General features: G+C 44.9%; 1 protein-coding gene across 2 annotated transcripts in view; it reads left to right on the top strand.

Moving 5' to 3' along the window:
• The window catches only part of eno1a (enolase 1a, (alpha)), a 67,024-nt gene that overhangs the window by 22,522 nt on the left and 29,534 nt on the right, over positions 1-14,968 (top strand). For both annotated transcript variants that reach the window (XM_070861039.1, XM_070861038.1), the window contains exons 3-4: positions 2,354-2,449; positions 11,585-11,643. In XM_070861039.1, the coding sequence (XP_070717140.1) occupies positions 2,354-2,449; positions 11,585-11,643 (155 nt within the window). The remainder of the gene's footprint in view (positions 1-2,353; positions 2,450-11,584; positions 11,644-14,968) is intronic.

The raw sequence follows: 14,968 nt of genomic DNA, 5'->3' as shown, positions 1-14,968 counted from the left end.
TTAATTCTTTCGAAGACCAAAAGAAACTGCAAATGGATATTGATAAGTTGGGAGAATAGGCTAAAAAATGGGAGATGGAATTCAATGTCAGGAAGCGTATTTTGGCAAAAAAAAATAGCAGCATTAATTATAGTTTGGATGGAAGTAGCATCATGCTGTGGAACAGCAGAGGACAGGTTCAAAGAACGCAGCACCTCGGGTTGATAGGATTATAAACAAAAGCGAATGATGAGTCTATATATAAAACCTTAAGACCTCCGTTAGAGGCATTGGGAGGGGGGGAAGCCTTTCGGCCAGGGCTAGCAACAGCACCCGGCACCCGGGGTGGTGGAGGGAGGTGGGGGGGGGGGGGCGGGCGGGCGCGGTGGAGATAGACTTTTGGCGTAAACACCTTAATAATTTAATGCTGCTGCAAGGTGCGTGCAATGTGCTTGAGCAGGTTGCTGTGAGCTGGCCAGAATGTGTTGTATGTTTCACTTTCCAGCCTCAGCCCGCAGTGTGTCCCTTGTTACCCTGGCAACCCGATCTTTTTGCTGCAGATCTTCGGCTCCACCCCCCCAAAGCTAAAGGACAAGCTAGGCGTCTCCAAAATCAACAATTCAAATGGGGAGAGTTGGATGATTTTTTTTGGTGTACTTAGGGCCCTAATAAAACAGGCGTAACTCTTCAATACGCCAAAAAAACGGCTTTGAGGAAAATTTGAGCCCTGTGTCTTTGTACAATTGCGTTTGAAGGCACAGCACCTTCAATTGACAAATTGCTGCACTGACATGGAAAGCATGAAGAATTTTCTAAAATTTCTGGGAGTATTAAATATTTGCTATGTATGCAGTGATTTCCACTGTTTCCCACCACTTTGCTCAAGGTGCACGAACGGATGTAATTGCATCTCTTCCAGGACTGGAACTGATGATCAATGCATTTGTCCAGACTGCTTCATGTAATGCAAATTTTCAAACCTCTCATTTATTAGTCTCCTTATTTAAGGAGGGATATACTTGCACTGGAGGCAGTTGAGAGAAGGTTCACAAGGTTGATTTCTGAGATGCAGGGGTTGTCTTGTGAGAAAAGGTTCAGCAGGTTGGGCCTATACCCATTGGAGTTTAGAAGAATGAGAGGTGATCTTATTGAGGGGGCTTGACTGGGTAGATGCAAGGAGGATGTTTTGACTCGTGGGGGAATCTGGAACTCGGGGGCATAGTCTCAGAATAAGGGGCCGCCCATTTAAAATGGAGATGAGGAGGAATTTCTTCTGAGGGTCGTGAATCTGTGGAATTCTCTGCCCCAGAGAGCTGTGGAGGCTGGGTCATTGAATATATTTAAGGTGGAGATGGACAGATTTTTGAGATAGAAGGGAGTCGAGGATTATGGGGAGCGGGCGGGGAAGTGGAGCTGAGTCCATGATCAGATGAGCCATGACCTTATTGAATGGCTGAGCAAACTCGAGGGGCCAGATGGCCTACTCCTGCGCCTATTTCCTATGTTCTTATGTTCTCATCCCTTAAAATTGGAACATTATTTTCTGGTAATTTTGTAAACTGGCAATTTTGTATCTAAATAGTTTGTATTGGCAAAGTCAGCAGTGATGCTGTCAAATCAAACTCCTAATACAGGTTAAAACTCCCTTATCCAGAACTTCCTTATCCGGAACCACCCCTCGTCCAGAACCATTCCCAGCCACTGGATGGCGCATGCGCAGAACTCCGACATAAACAAATTGAAGTCCTTCCTTGCTACCGACTCCCGCAATTGCTGGCTTGACCCGCGATTCACCACCTCTTTCCCCCCCCACCATTCTTTCTCCACACACCCCCCCCCCCCCCCCATGATCTCTGCCGCACTCCCAGCCTCAAGCCAGCCAGTCCCGCTATCCCTTTGCTCAGTACCTGTACCATCCAATTTAACGTGACCACCCCTCGTCCAGAAAAATCCTTTATCCAGAACAGGCCAGGTCCTGAGGGTTCCAGATAAGGGAGGTTCAACCTGTAATTGCATTTCTTTAGCTTTATAAATGTCTTGTATCCTTCAACTGCACTGTGAAATATTTCTGGGGTCGAGTCGGTCTCCAATCTCAAGAATTCGGGTATCTTTATAAAAGCCGCTGTTTATTTGAATAAGTTTGTCAAAGAAACACTTGCATTGATTGATTTTAGCACCTTGAATCTCAAATGTCTCAATGCTTCACATACAATGAGTTGCATCGAAATGCCATAACTTGTCTTGTAGGCAAATACGACTACATGGCACCTACCATTAAATCTAAAGGTTGTATAAAAGACCTGAACTGCAATTTTTAGTGTTTATGCTCCACTACAGGCACCAGTTAAATACTTTTTTAAAAACTTGATTACAGGGTTGTTCAGAGCAGCTGTTCCCAGTGGTGCCTCCACTGGCATTTATGAAGCACTCGAACTTCGCGATGGTGACAAGACGCGATTTATGGGCAAAGGTAAGTCTGTCTGCTCTAATTATTATTCTTGAGTTGCAAAATTCATTTTGTGATCACGTTTTTCAACCAATTGCACAAAACATTTTGTATAGCTAAGATGGTGGATTTGTTTGACCTGGATCGCTTTAAGACAACAACTGTTCCCTGTATGACTGGAGGCTTCTCTGCCTTTTATTCCCAACTATTCTGAATTTGTTTGGGAGAGAAAATTGACTCTCTTGCATTTGACGTCGAGCAGATTGCAGGTGTACTCCATCCCGAAAAATGTAACTCCACGAGCCAAATCTCTCGCCTGTTACAGCAAGGTGAAAAGGAAGGAAGGAAAGACTTGCATTTATAGAATGCCTTTCACAACCACTGGATGTCCCAAAGTTGCTCGTTATTGACTGCCCAATGACTTCGCTTAAAACATGACATGAAAAAGTAGAGTGCAAAGTCCAGCCAATGTATGTGGGTGAGATTAGAAGGATGTTTAAAGCTTCATCTTTTGAGTCCAGGGTGAAAAATGGACTAGTTTCAACACTGTTACATCGGATATACAGCCACAGAAACAGGCCATTCGGTCCAACCAGTCCATGCCGGCGTTTATGCTCCACTCGAGCCTCCTCCCGTCTTTCCTTATCTAACTCTATCAGCATAACCCTCTCTTCCCTTCTGCCTCATATGCTCGTCCAGACTCCCTTAAGTACATCCAAACTATTCGCTTCAACCACTCCCTGTGGTAGCGAGTTCCACATTCTCACCGCTCTCTGGGTAAAGAAGTTTCTTCTGAATTCCCTATTGGATTTCTTGGTGACCATTTTATATTGATGGCAGCTAGTTATGCTCTTCCCCACAAATGGAAACACTCACACTCGATCCACTCTATCAAAACCTTTCAAAATCTTAGACCTCAATTAGGTTACTAAAGTCCTCTGTCTGTTAGATTTTTTTTAAAGCAAGCTCCGCATCTTCAAGTTGGAGAAATGCTTCAAAAGGCAGCCACAACTTGTGCTCAGGATGTGCCCTGCTCAGGCTTTGATGCTGTTTGCAATGTTGACTAACTTAATTGGTTTTCTGATCTTTGGCAGTACCAGTTATAGTTGGCAGCCTCTGTTTGCAATCTTAATGCAGGAGTTCAGCAATAATTCATCACTCATGTGCCATGTGTGCTAGGCAGTAAATATTGTTCCAAAGCTTGTGTCTTTAGGATAATAAAACAGCGCTTCACACGGTACACACGTGATGTTTGCACAAACCCAAATCTTGATTGTTAAAAAGCAAACTTCTGCTGCCAATCCTGTTGGGTATTAATAGCAACCAATTTATCATTCGCTATGTGCATGTAGTGCTAGGTTCTCAATGCTGCACTGGCATGGCTTTCTTTGCTCTTGACAGAATGTTAATATTGCAACCAACAATCTGCCAAATGTTTAATGGGACGGCTGCTCAATTGGAGGCACCAGTTTGAATATGGGAGGCTTCAGCGGTGCATTGCCTTGACATTTTGAGCTTGAACTTCAGCAACAGCAACTCTCATTTATACAGCGCCTTTAACCTGGTGAAACATACCACGGTGCTATCCTTTGGCTGTACTATGAAATATTCTGGGGGCTAGTTAGACTCTGATCATCTTGAGGATAATCTGTCAAAAATTTACACCGAGTCAAAGAATGACACGTTGGGACAGGGCTTGGTCAACTGGGCACTCCATTCACCACCTTGAACACTCACTCCATCAGCGCACCGTGGCTGCAGTGTGCACCATCTACAAGATGCATGGCAGCACCTCCCAAACTCGCGACCTCTACAGCCTAGAAGGACAAGGGCAGCAGGCTCATGGGAACGCCATCACCTGCAAGTGCCCCTCCAAGTTACACACCATCCTGACTTGGAAATATATCGGCCGTTCCTTCAAAATCCTGGAACTTGCTGGGTCAAAATCCTGGAACTCCCTCCCCAACAGCACTGTGGGAGCACCTTCACCACACGGGACTGCAGCGGTTCAAGAAGGCAGCTCACCACCACCACCTCGAGGGCAATTGGGGATGGGCAATAAATGCTGGCCTTGCCAGCGACGCCCCCATCACAGGAATGGGGGAAAAAAGGTAGGTAGGTTTTAAGGAGTGTCTTAAAGGAGAGAGAAGTGGAGTGATCAAAGAGGGAATTCAAAAATCTTGGGGGCCTCGATGGCTGCAGGTACAGCTGTCAATGGAGGGGCGAAGAAAAGTGTGTGAGGGAGCGGGGTGGCAGGGGGGGAATGCTCAAGGCCAGAATTAAAGGAATGTAGAGTTCTCGTAGGGTTGTAGGGCTCGAGACGGGGAGGGGAGAGGCCATGGAGCAATCTGATTTTTCTTTTGCCTTCTGCCAGGGGCTACGGCTAATAGTATGGCTCTTGTGCTGTTCCAGCTGACTGCTAACTCAACACACACTGGCAATCATACATGGGACATTCCTTAAATTGCTGAGCCAAGAGAACAGCAATTCAATTTCAATTCCAACTTCACATTTCCGCACTGCATATAATACCCATTCAGGTGCCAATCATTTCACATGTATTCGGAGTGCACAACAGTTGGCTTATCGGAACAAGGGATTATTCTTCATCGACCGAGTTCTTGGGCAGTGCTGCAGCTGACTCATTTAGGCTGGCAGATGCCGGTGCTTTTTATGTACTGTGATTCTGGGTGGGGGGGGGGGAGAGGGGGAGAAAGTGACGGTTTCCAGAAACCAAATCAGCTGAGGGCTTGATGTTGCATTTTCTTTGTGTACAGTCTGATGAAGCTTCTCATACCTTAAATGTTACCCATGATCTGCTTCTGAGGTGTCTTGATACTTTCAGGACAAGTGGGGGGAAATGTGAATCATGGAATTGAAGGGGCCATCTGATGTACTTTATCAGCTTTCTTACTTCATTACTTAACTGAACACAAGTTGTATTCAGCCTACTCTGAGGACTTGGAGCGCTAAATTTCATCTGAGACACTTGATGGCTCGTGGGTTATAAAATTTCTTGCAAACTACATAGAATTTGCGTAAGTTAGGCTTGTCAACTGTTTACTTTTGGGTAATATGTAGTGCTTAAATTGTCCCACACGATATTAAACAATGACCGTAGGAAGAAGCACTCACTCGATGCGAGAGGGTGTCCATGCTGTTAATGGCACACTTGTTGTCTTGTGATCATCAGTCTGGTCAAAGGAGCCCAGACCAGATGCAACACCAACCGAGTGAAAATGATGATCAGGCAGTTTCTATGACAGCCAATCTCCAATGCCACTTGTATGACCAGACAGCGACTTCAAAAATCTACTCCCTTGACTTTTAACCCCATCTTGGGTGATGCCCATTGCAATACTGTGAACTTTTGCACTTCCCACACCAACCATTTTAAAAATTGTATTACATTTATCGGATAGGATCCTAGAGCTGCTTCCTTTATTTTTCATTCATTCACGGGATGTGTGCATCACTGGCAAGGCCAGCATTTACTGTCTAGCCCTAATTGCCCTTGAATCGCTGCAGTCCGTGTGGTGAAGTGCTGTTTCGAAGTGAGTTCCAGATTTTGAAAAAGGAACGGCGATATACTTCCAAGTCAGGATGGTGTGTGACTTGGAGGGGAACTTGGTGGTGTTCCTATGCACCTGCTACCCTTGTCCTTCCAGGTGGTAGAGATCACTGGTTTGGAAGGTGCTGTTGAAGAAGCCTTGGTGAGTTGCTGCAGTGCATCTTGTAGATGGTACACAGTGCAGTGGTGGTGGATGGAGAGAACGTTAAAGGTTGTGGATGGGGTGCCGTTTGGTAGCACTGTTGACGACACCTTCCATCACTTTGCTGATTGAAAGTAGACTGATGTGGCAGTAATTGGTCGGATTGTGTTTGTCCTTTTTTTTTTGTGGGCAAGACATACCTGGGCTGTGTTGGAACAGCTTGGCTATAGGCACGGCTAGTTCTGGAGCAGAAGTCTACAGCACGACAGCCGGGATGTTGTTGGGGCTCATGGCCTTTGCCGTATCCAGTGCGCTCAGCCATTTCTTGATATCAAATTGAGTGAGTCTGTGTTCGGTAATATTAAGGTGCAAAACCGGTCGAGGAGCTTCATCAGACTGATATAGAAAATGAGATAGCAAGTTCTCGGCTAAAACTGATTCAGTTTCTGGAAACCTCGTCAGTTTTTTCAGAATCACAATAAATCAGCTACATCACTGCCCAAGAACTCTGTCTATGAAGAATTGGCTGAAGACTGGCTTCTATGATGGTGGATCATCCACTTGGCACTTCTGGTTGAAGGTGGTCGCAAACACTTCAGCCTTGTCTTTGCAATTGTGTGATGGGGATATTCATGGAGCTGCCGCCTCCTGTTAGTTGTTTAAATGTCTACCACCATTCACAGCAGGATGTGGCAGGACTTGGACATGATCTGTTGGACATGGGATCTTCCCGTGGCATGCTGCTTCCGCTCTGTCTATAGAATGCATGTAGTCCTGTGCTGCAGGTACACCTGGCATAGAAACATAGAAACATAGAAAATAGGTGCAGGAGCAGGCCATTCAGCCCTTCTAGCCTGCACCGCCATTCAATGAGTTCATGGCTGAACATGAAACTTCAGTACCCACTTCCTGCTTTCACGCCATACCCCTTGATCCCCCGAGTAGTAAGGACTTCATCTAACTCCCTTTTGAATATATTTAGTGAATTGGCCTCAACTACTTTCTGTGGTAGAGAATTCCACAGGTTCACCACTCTCTGGGTGAAGAAGTTTCTCCTTATCTCGGTCCTAAATGGCTTACCCCTTATCCTTAGACTGTGACCCCTGGTTCTGGACTTCCCCAACATTGGGAACATTCTTCCTGCATCCAACCTGTCCAAACCCGTCAGAATTTTAAACGTTTCTATGAGGTCCCCTCTCACTCTTCTGAATTCCAGTGAATACAAGCCCAGTTGATCCAGTCTTTCTTGATATGTCAGTCCCGCCATCCCGGGAATCAGTCTGGTGAACCTTCGCTGCACTCCCTCAATAGCAAGAATGTCCTTCCTCAAGTTAGGAGACCAAAACTGTACACAATACTCCAGGTGTGGCCTCACCAAGGCCCTGTACAACTGTAGCAACACCTCCCTGCCCCTGTACTCAAATCCCCTCGCTATGAAGGCCAACATGGCATTTGCTTTCTTAACCGCCTGCTGTACCTGCATGCTAACCTTCAATGACTGATGTACCATGACACCCAGGTCTCGTTGCACCTCCCCTTTTCCTAATCTGTCACCATTCAGATAATAGTCTGTCTCTCTGTTTTTACCACCAAAGTGGATAACCCCACATTTATCCACATTATACTTCATCTGCCACGCATTTGCCCACTCACCTAACCTATCCAAGTCACTCTGTAGCCTCATAGCATCCTCCTCGCAGCTCACACTGCCACCCAACTTAGTGTCATCCGCAAATTTGGAGATACTACATTTAATCCCCTCGTCTAAATCATTAATGTACAATGTAAACAGCTGGGGTCCCAGCAGAGAACCCTGCGGTACCCCACTAGTCACTGCCTGCCATTCCGAAAAGTACCCATTTACTCCTACTCTTTGCTTCCTGTCTGACAACCAGTTCTCAATCCACTTCAGCACACTACCCCCAATCCCATGTGCTTTAACTTTGCACATTAATCTCCTGTGTGGGACCTTGTCGAAAGCCTTCTGAAAGTCCAAATATACCACATCAACTGGTACTCCTTTGTCCACTTTATTGGAAACATCCTCAAAAAATTCCAGAAGATTTGTCAAGCATGATCTCCCTTTCACAAATCCATGCTGACTTGGACCTATCATGTCACCATTTTCCAAATGCGCTGCTATGACATCCTTAATAATTGATTCCATCATTTTACCCACTACTGAGGTCAGGCTGACCGGTCTATAATTCCCTGCTTTCTCTCTCCCTCCTTTTTTAAAAAGTGGGGTTACATTGGCTACCCTCCACTCGATAGGAACTGATCCAGAGTCAATGGAATGTTGGAAAATGACTGTCAATGCATCCGCTATTTCCAAGGCCACCTCAAGTACTCTGGGATGCAGTCCATCAGGCCCTGGGGATTTATCTGCCTTCAATCCCATCAATTTCCCCAACACAATTTCCCGACTAATAAAGATTTCCCTCAGTTCCTCCTCCTTAATAGACCCTCTGACCCCTTTTATATCCGGAAGGTTGTTTGTGTCCTCCTTAGTGAATACTGAACCAAAGTACTTGTTCAATTGGTCTGCCATTTCTTTGTTCCCCGTTATGACTTCCCCTGATTCTGACTGCAGGGGACCTACGTTTGTCTTTACTAACCTTTTTCTCTTTACATACCTATAGAAACTTTTGCAATCCGCCTTAATGTTCCCTGCAAGCTTCTTCTCGTACTCCATTTTCCCTGCCCTAATCAAACCCTTTGTACTCCTCTGCTGAGTTCTAAATTTCTCCCAGTCCCCAGGTTCGCTGCTATTTCTGGCCAATTTGTATGCCATTTCCTTGGCTTTAATACTATCGCTGATTTCCCTAGATAGCCACGGTTGAGCCACCTTCCCTTTTTTATTTTTACGCCAGACAGGAATGTACAATTGTTGTAATTCATCCATGCGGTCTCTAAATGTCTGCCATTGCCCATCCACAGTCAACCCCTTAAGTATCATTAGCCAATCTATCTTAGCCAATTCATGCCTCATACCTTCAAAGTTACCCTTCTTTAAGTTCTGGACCATGGTCTCTGAATTAACTGTTTCATTCTCCATTCTAATGCAGAATTCCACCATATTATGGTCACTCTTCCCCAAGGGGCCTCGCACAATGAGATTGCTAATTAATCCTCTCTCATTACACAACACCCAGTCTAAGATGGCCTCCCCCCTAGTTGGTTCCTCGACATATTGGTCTAGAAAACCATCCCTTATGCATTCCAGGAAATCCTCCTCCACCGTATTGCTTCCAGTTTGGCTAGCCCAATCTATGTGCATATTAAAGTCACCCATTATAACTGCTGCACCTTTATTGCATGCACTCCTAATTTCCTGTTTGATGCCCTCCCCAACATCACTACTACTGTTTGGAGGTCTGTACACAACTCCCACTAACGATTTTTGCCCTTTGGTGTTCTGCAGCTCTACCCATATAGATTCCACATCATCCAAGCTAATGTCTTTCCTAACTATTGCATTAATCTCCTCTTTAACCAGCAATGCTACCCCACCTCCTTTTCCTTTTATTCTATCCTTCCTGAATGTTGAATACCCCTGGATGTTGAGTTCCCAGCCCTGATCATCCTCGTCGAGCCAGGGTTGGTCCCCTGGCTTGATACAACTGCATGGGTTGCTAGGCCATTTCAGTGGGCAGTCAACCACATTGCTTGCCAGTCAGGCTAAGGACGGCAGATTTCCTTCCCCAAAAGGACATTAGTGAACCAGATAGTTTTTTACGATAATCCGGTAGTTTTATGGTCACCTTTATTGATACTAGCTTTTCTGTTCCAGATTTATTTATTTAACTGAATTTAAATTCCCCAACTGCCGTGGTGGGATTTGAACTCTGGTCTCTGGATTACTGGTCCAGTAACATAACCACTATGCCACTCTACCCTACGTAACCTTTTATTTTGATGGTTCATGTGTAAAAGTGTGATCTATCCTTCAGCCCTGACTCGACCACACTCTGCTGCTTATTAAAACTGCTGAGCAGGTGGGAGGACTTCAGAGCCAGTGTTTAATATTTGTTTTTTATACTCCAGCACTAAAAATAAGATGGCCTTCCTGGTGCTGCAAGATGTTTAAGGAACTGAAATATTTCTTTGGTGTTGGTGGTTTGCTCAATTCTTTCTCTCTCATGTTGGTCTCTGCTACTATGTTTGCACATTTTAATTTCTAGCCATGCCCCTTGTCCCGCAACCTCTACCACCTAGAAGGATGAGGGCAGCAGGCGCATGGGAACACCACCACCTCCAAGTTCCCCTCCATGTCACACGCCATCCTGACTTTGGCACTAAGACTATGCAGCCAGAGTGCATGAACATAAAAATATGCTTGTCAGTTCTTCTCTGGGCAATGGATATGTCTCACATTGTACTGTGTTTATATTGTGCTTCCTTCTGTCAGTGCTGTAACAGAAACAAGGCAGCATGAGTGCCTCCATAGACACTAGAGGTCCATGTCCCAAGTTGAGTTTCCATGGCACCTTTGGCGACGGATTGCTGTAAATGTAAATATCTGCCGACAGTGGTACAAGCCATTTGGGAGGGTTATGGGGAGCGGGTAGGGAAGTGGACCTCAGTCCATGATTGTATTAAATGGCGGAGCAGGCTCGAGGGGCCGAATGGCCTACTCCTCCTATTTCTTAAATTCTTATGTTCCTGGCCAAGAATTTAGTCACTACTGTGACTTTTAAGCAACTGTACATGTGCACATGTCCTTGTGCTTTCAATCTGCCTTACTCTGAATTCAGGTTATTTACATTGCAAAAGTCACCCCCAAAACTAACTATCTCTCTCTCTCTCTCTCTCTCTCTCACCCCCCACTCCCCCCAAAACTCCTCCTTCGCCTCCTCTCCTTCCCCCACCCCACCCCAATACACTCTTTCTCTCTTTTCCTCCCTCCCCGCAATCAAAACTGTCAAGCACAACTAATAAATAAAAAATAAAACCAAAGTCCTACCTCGCCCGGGAACTTAGCGGGCCGGCCGGGGATAGATTGCGGCGAGATCGGGGCGTCCCTTCGGCCGGGGATAGGGGCTGCGAGCATCGGGTCCTGCTCGCAGGACACGCTGGGAGAGCAGAAGCATGTGCGCAGACTTCACTGCGCATGCGCACAGGTGCCGGCACTGTTTTTGGCGCTGGCATGTTGCCCCGCCCCCCCCCCCACTTCAGAATGCACTCCATGCGGGGACTCCGAAGAAGAGCGGCCAGGATGGGGCCCCTTTTTTCCAGCGCGCAAAGTCGGCGCACTTAAGGTAAGTGTGCCGAAAAAAGGGGTTGGGCAAAGATGGGTCCTATAAATGTACCAGAGTAACTCTTAAGTTGTGCTTAGTAGCTGCTGGTTGTCACTTTCCTTCTGTTGACCTGACCTTGCCTGTGTGCGGACTGATGCTTTCCAATGTTTTCTGTCCAATTGAACCTCCTTTTCCACTTCTGCTAGGTGTATCGAGAGCCGTTAAGTATGTTAACGAGTTCCTTGGACCAGCTTTGTGTAGTCAGGTAACCAGTGCATCTGTGGTTGAGTTAACCTACGGAGCTTGTGTTTTGCAAACTAATATTATGAGCAGGCATCTGTGGATTTGTCTTTCTCTCCTGATCCAAATATCCATATTTCATCTATTGATAACCAAGTGAAATTAAAAGATTTGAAATCTGTACAGTAACAATTCTCGCAGACAGTTCACCAATGCCTGTAAAGCATGTGTGTGGGGTTGAACAATGATTAATGTGCTTGTTTATTCCAGGTGTTACAAAAGCTGTTGCTAACATCAACACAATAATTGCACCTCAGCTTATTAAGCAGGTAGGTTTTATGGTTGTCCTTGACTTGCTCTGTTGAATGTTCTTGTCCACATTTCTCGTACCTTAATCCGAGATATCCATTTCCACAAATTGGATTCAATACGTGTCTAATATCATGTTTATTTTCGAAGTGTGGCTCCAAATTGTGACAGTTCCCCTCCTGCCCATTGACCTGATTTGTACAGTAGGGTTGAATTGGCAGCAACAAAAACTGTGTGTGAGCAGACACTAAAACATCATGTTTCTGACCTCCTTCCAGCTGTGGACCTCCGCTGGGGAAGGGTCGACATTGTGCTAGCATTCAGCTAGAGACCTGCAGACAGATTCAAAATGGATGGCTGCTGCAGCCAGCATTTGCATCAGGCTGGCCCACTCGCCTTCTGTGGCACTAATTCCAGACGTTGGGAGGGATTTAGGACCTCCAGAGGTCTTGCACTGATCCATTTACATCAAATGGTTAGCCTCTAAACTTGACCATTGGAGGTGAAAATCTTTAGTAAACAGGATAGAGATGTGATTCTAAATTGGTGTTTGCTCTGACGGGCCACAGCAGATTGGATATTTAGGAATACTATTTGGGAGATGCGTAGCTTAATGACGTCACGGTGTGTGTCATCACACTTGATTACATCAATGAGAGATTGTTTTATGATTTACTTGTCTACCATTTATGTGCAAAGCATAAGGAACATTTTATTTGCTTACCTCTGTTTGAATATTACTTGTATGGAAAACATTTGTCTGAGGAAAATCTGGTTAATTCAGCAGCAAAACTGCAGTAGGTTATTTTGACTTCTGCAGTTCATAATACTTAAGTTGGGATTCGGCAGGAACTGATTTTTGGGAAGCTGCAATTGCTGGAAATTTGAATTAAGACACAAAATTGCTAGAATGCTACAGCAAAATAGCTGAATAGAGAAAATAGTTAATATTTTCAATGTAAACCTGTTGTGTATGTATAACATGAGTATAATCCCTGTACGCACTGTTATGTCTGGAGAAAGAGTCAGACTGAACACAGCTCAAAGTAATGTGTGACCTTAGTCTTTTAATGCAGGTCTCCAGAGTGCCTCTCCAACCTGTGAAGCCTCCTTAACCTGTGCTCCCAGGGGATTATGGGATCCCTTGGGACTCCAGGGGATGAGCCCTCTAGTGGCTATACAGAGTAAATACAAGTTTACATATATAACACACTCCATGTACAGTTACTGGGTGTACCTTCACGCTATATACACTGCTTTGTATCACCAGAGGGTGCAACTGGTGGAGACCTAGGAGTCACCTGTACACGACAGGGAACCAGGTATAAAAGGGAGCTCACCATGCTGTACTCTCACTCAGGAGCTGTAATAAATGGACTAAGGTCAACACAGTTAAAGTACAATACCTTGCCTCATGGAGTCATTACAGACATAAAACCCTTTCAGTTTTGATGAAGGACCTCGGGTCTAATTTTGTTGATGGGACTTGTTGTATATTGCCAGCATTTTCCAGTTTTGATTTCTAACAATACATCAAGAGAATCCAGGCAGAATATGGTAGAACGCAGTGAACTCCAAACTGTATTCGAACGTCTCTTATTCTCTATGCTTACTCAACATTAATGTGGAGAAATAACTATGCTAAATATCCCAGGACCAGCATGAATAATGCACAGAGGAAATAGAATGGCGTTGCTGTGAAATGATTTTAAATCACTTTTTTTTTAAATTTCTCCCCCACTAGACATTGTAACTGCTGCTGAAATCAAGTGGTTTTCAAGACCACTGTACAGAAGTACTTTCAAAAACTCTCTTCAAAACATAGAAAATAGATGCAGGAGTAGGCCATTCGGCCCTTCGAGCCTGCACCGCCATTCAATAAGATCATGGCCTCTCCCCCCATTATTTGAGAGTGGTTATGTACATTAATCGCCTTCCCGCAATCAGCCTCGAGTGGGCTGATGTCTCGTGAGTGATCGCTTGTCTGACATCAACCATGGCCATTGTCAGTCACCAGCTGCCAATTTGTATTGTGCTCGACGGAACACAGCCTGTGAAATGGGAGGGAATGGGAGAGGCAGGACTAAATACTCCCCCACCCCCTTTTGAATTTATTTCAAATGTTTCAGACATTGCAGTGCTAGAGGTTCTATGGCGTTATGCCTAGCCTTGTGCAACTGGCTATGCCATATCCAGCTAACAAAGCTGCAAAAATGGGCTATGTACACTGATTTATGTAACCTGCAACAGGGGTTTATGAAAATAATGTTTTGCCTACTTTTGAAGATCCCAGATGCAAAAATGGATTTTGCATAAATGGATTAGGTCTATGCTTTTTGCTGCTGGTTTCTGAGACGGTTTGTGTAAAAGACTCCTTACCATAAAACATTTAAAGTGGATTGAATACACCTAGATTTTCTTTCCTAAATCATTTGGGGCTGAAGTTTTTTTTGGGGGAAAGAACTTTCAACAACAACTTATTTCCCTCCAGTAAGCTACTTCACTCACTTGCTCTACTTGCATTTAGTTTGGTGCAATAAACTTCAAGGTGACTCTTGCGCTATCACCACTTTGTTCACCGGATTAGTCATATGGTTTGCTATCATAATGTCATGTATGTACTTTTGGGATCATTAGCCACTAGATGGCGTCACGTGCAGCCCAAGTATAAAAGGCCAGCCATTTTGTATATTAGTCACTGGGCCTTAATAAAGCAGCGCCAAGGTTATACCTCTTGGAGTTAAACAGTACTCAGTCTAAGTTATTGCATACACAACACATAACTTGGGCCACCCTGCCCTTTTACAGTGATATTGGTGCTAATTCTGTAGGTTAGAAATGACTGTAATGAAAATAGTGGATGAATGCTTCATGTTCAAGTGACACTCCTGTTTAAATGGACATGTTAAAATAGCAGACCGAGAATTGCATTTGGTTAAAATCATAGAATAGTACAGCAGAGAAGGAGGCCATTCGGCCCATCGAGTCTGCGGTGGCTCTTTCCAATATCAACCCAGTTAGTCCCACTCCCCCGTTCTTTC

The sequence above is a fragment of the Pristiophorus japonicus genome, chromosome 18 (assembly GCF_044704955.1).
Source record: "Pristiophorus japonicus isolate sPriJap1 chromosome 18, sPriJap1.hap1, whole genome shotgun sequence".
Classification (NCBI taxonomy): domain Eukaryota; kingdom Metazoa; phylum Chordata; class Chondrichthyes; family Pristiophoridae; genus Pristiophorus; species Pristiophorus japonicus.
The sequence above is the reverse complement of the archived record's forward strand: the minus strand, read 5'-3'. Positions and strand labels throughout refer to the sequence as shown.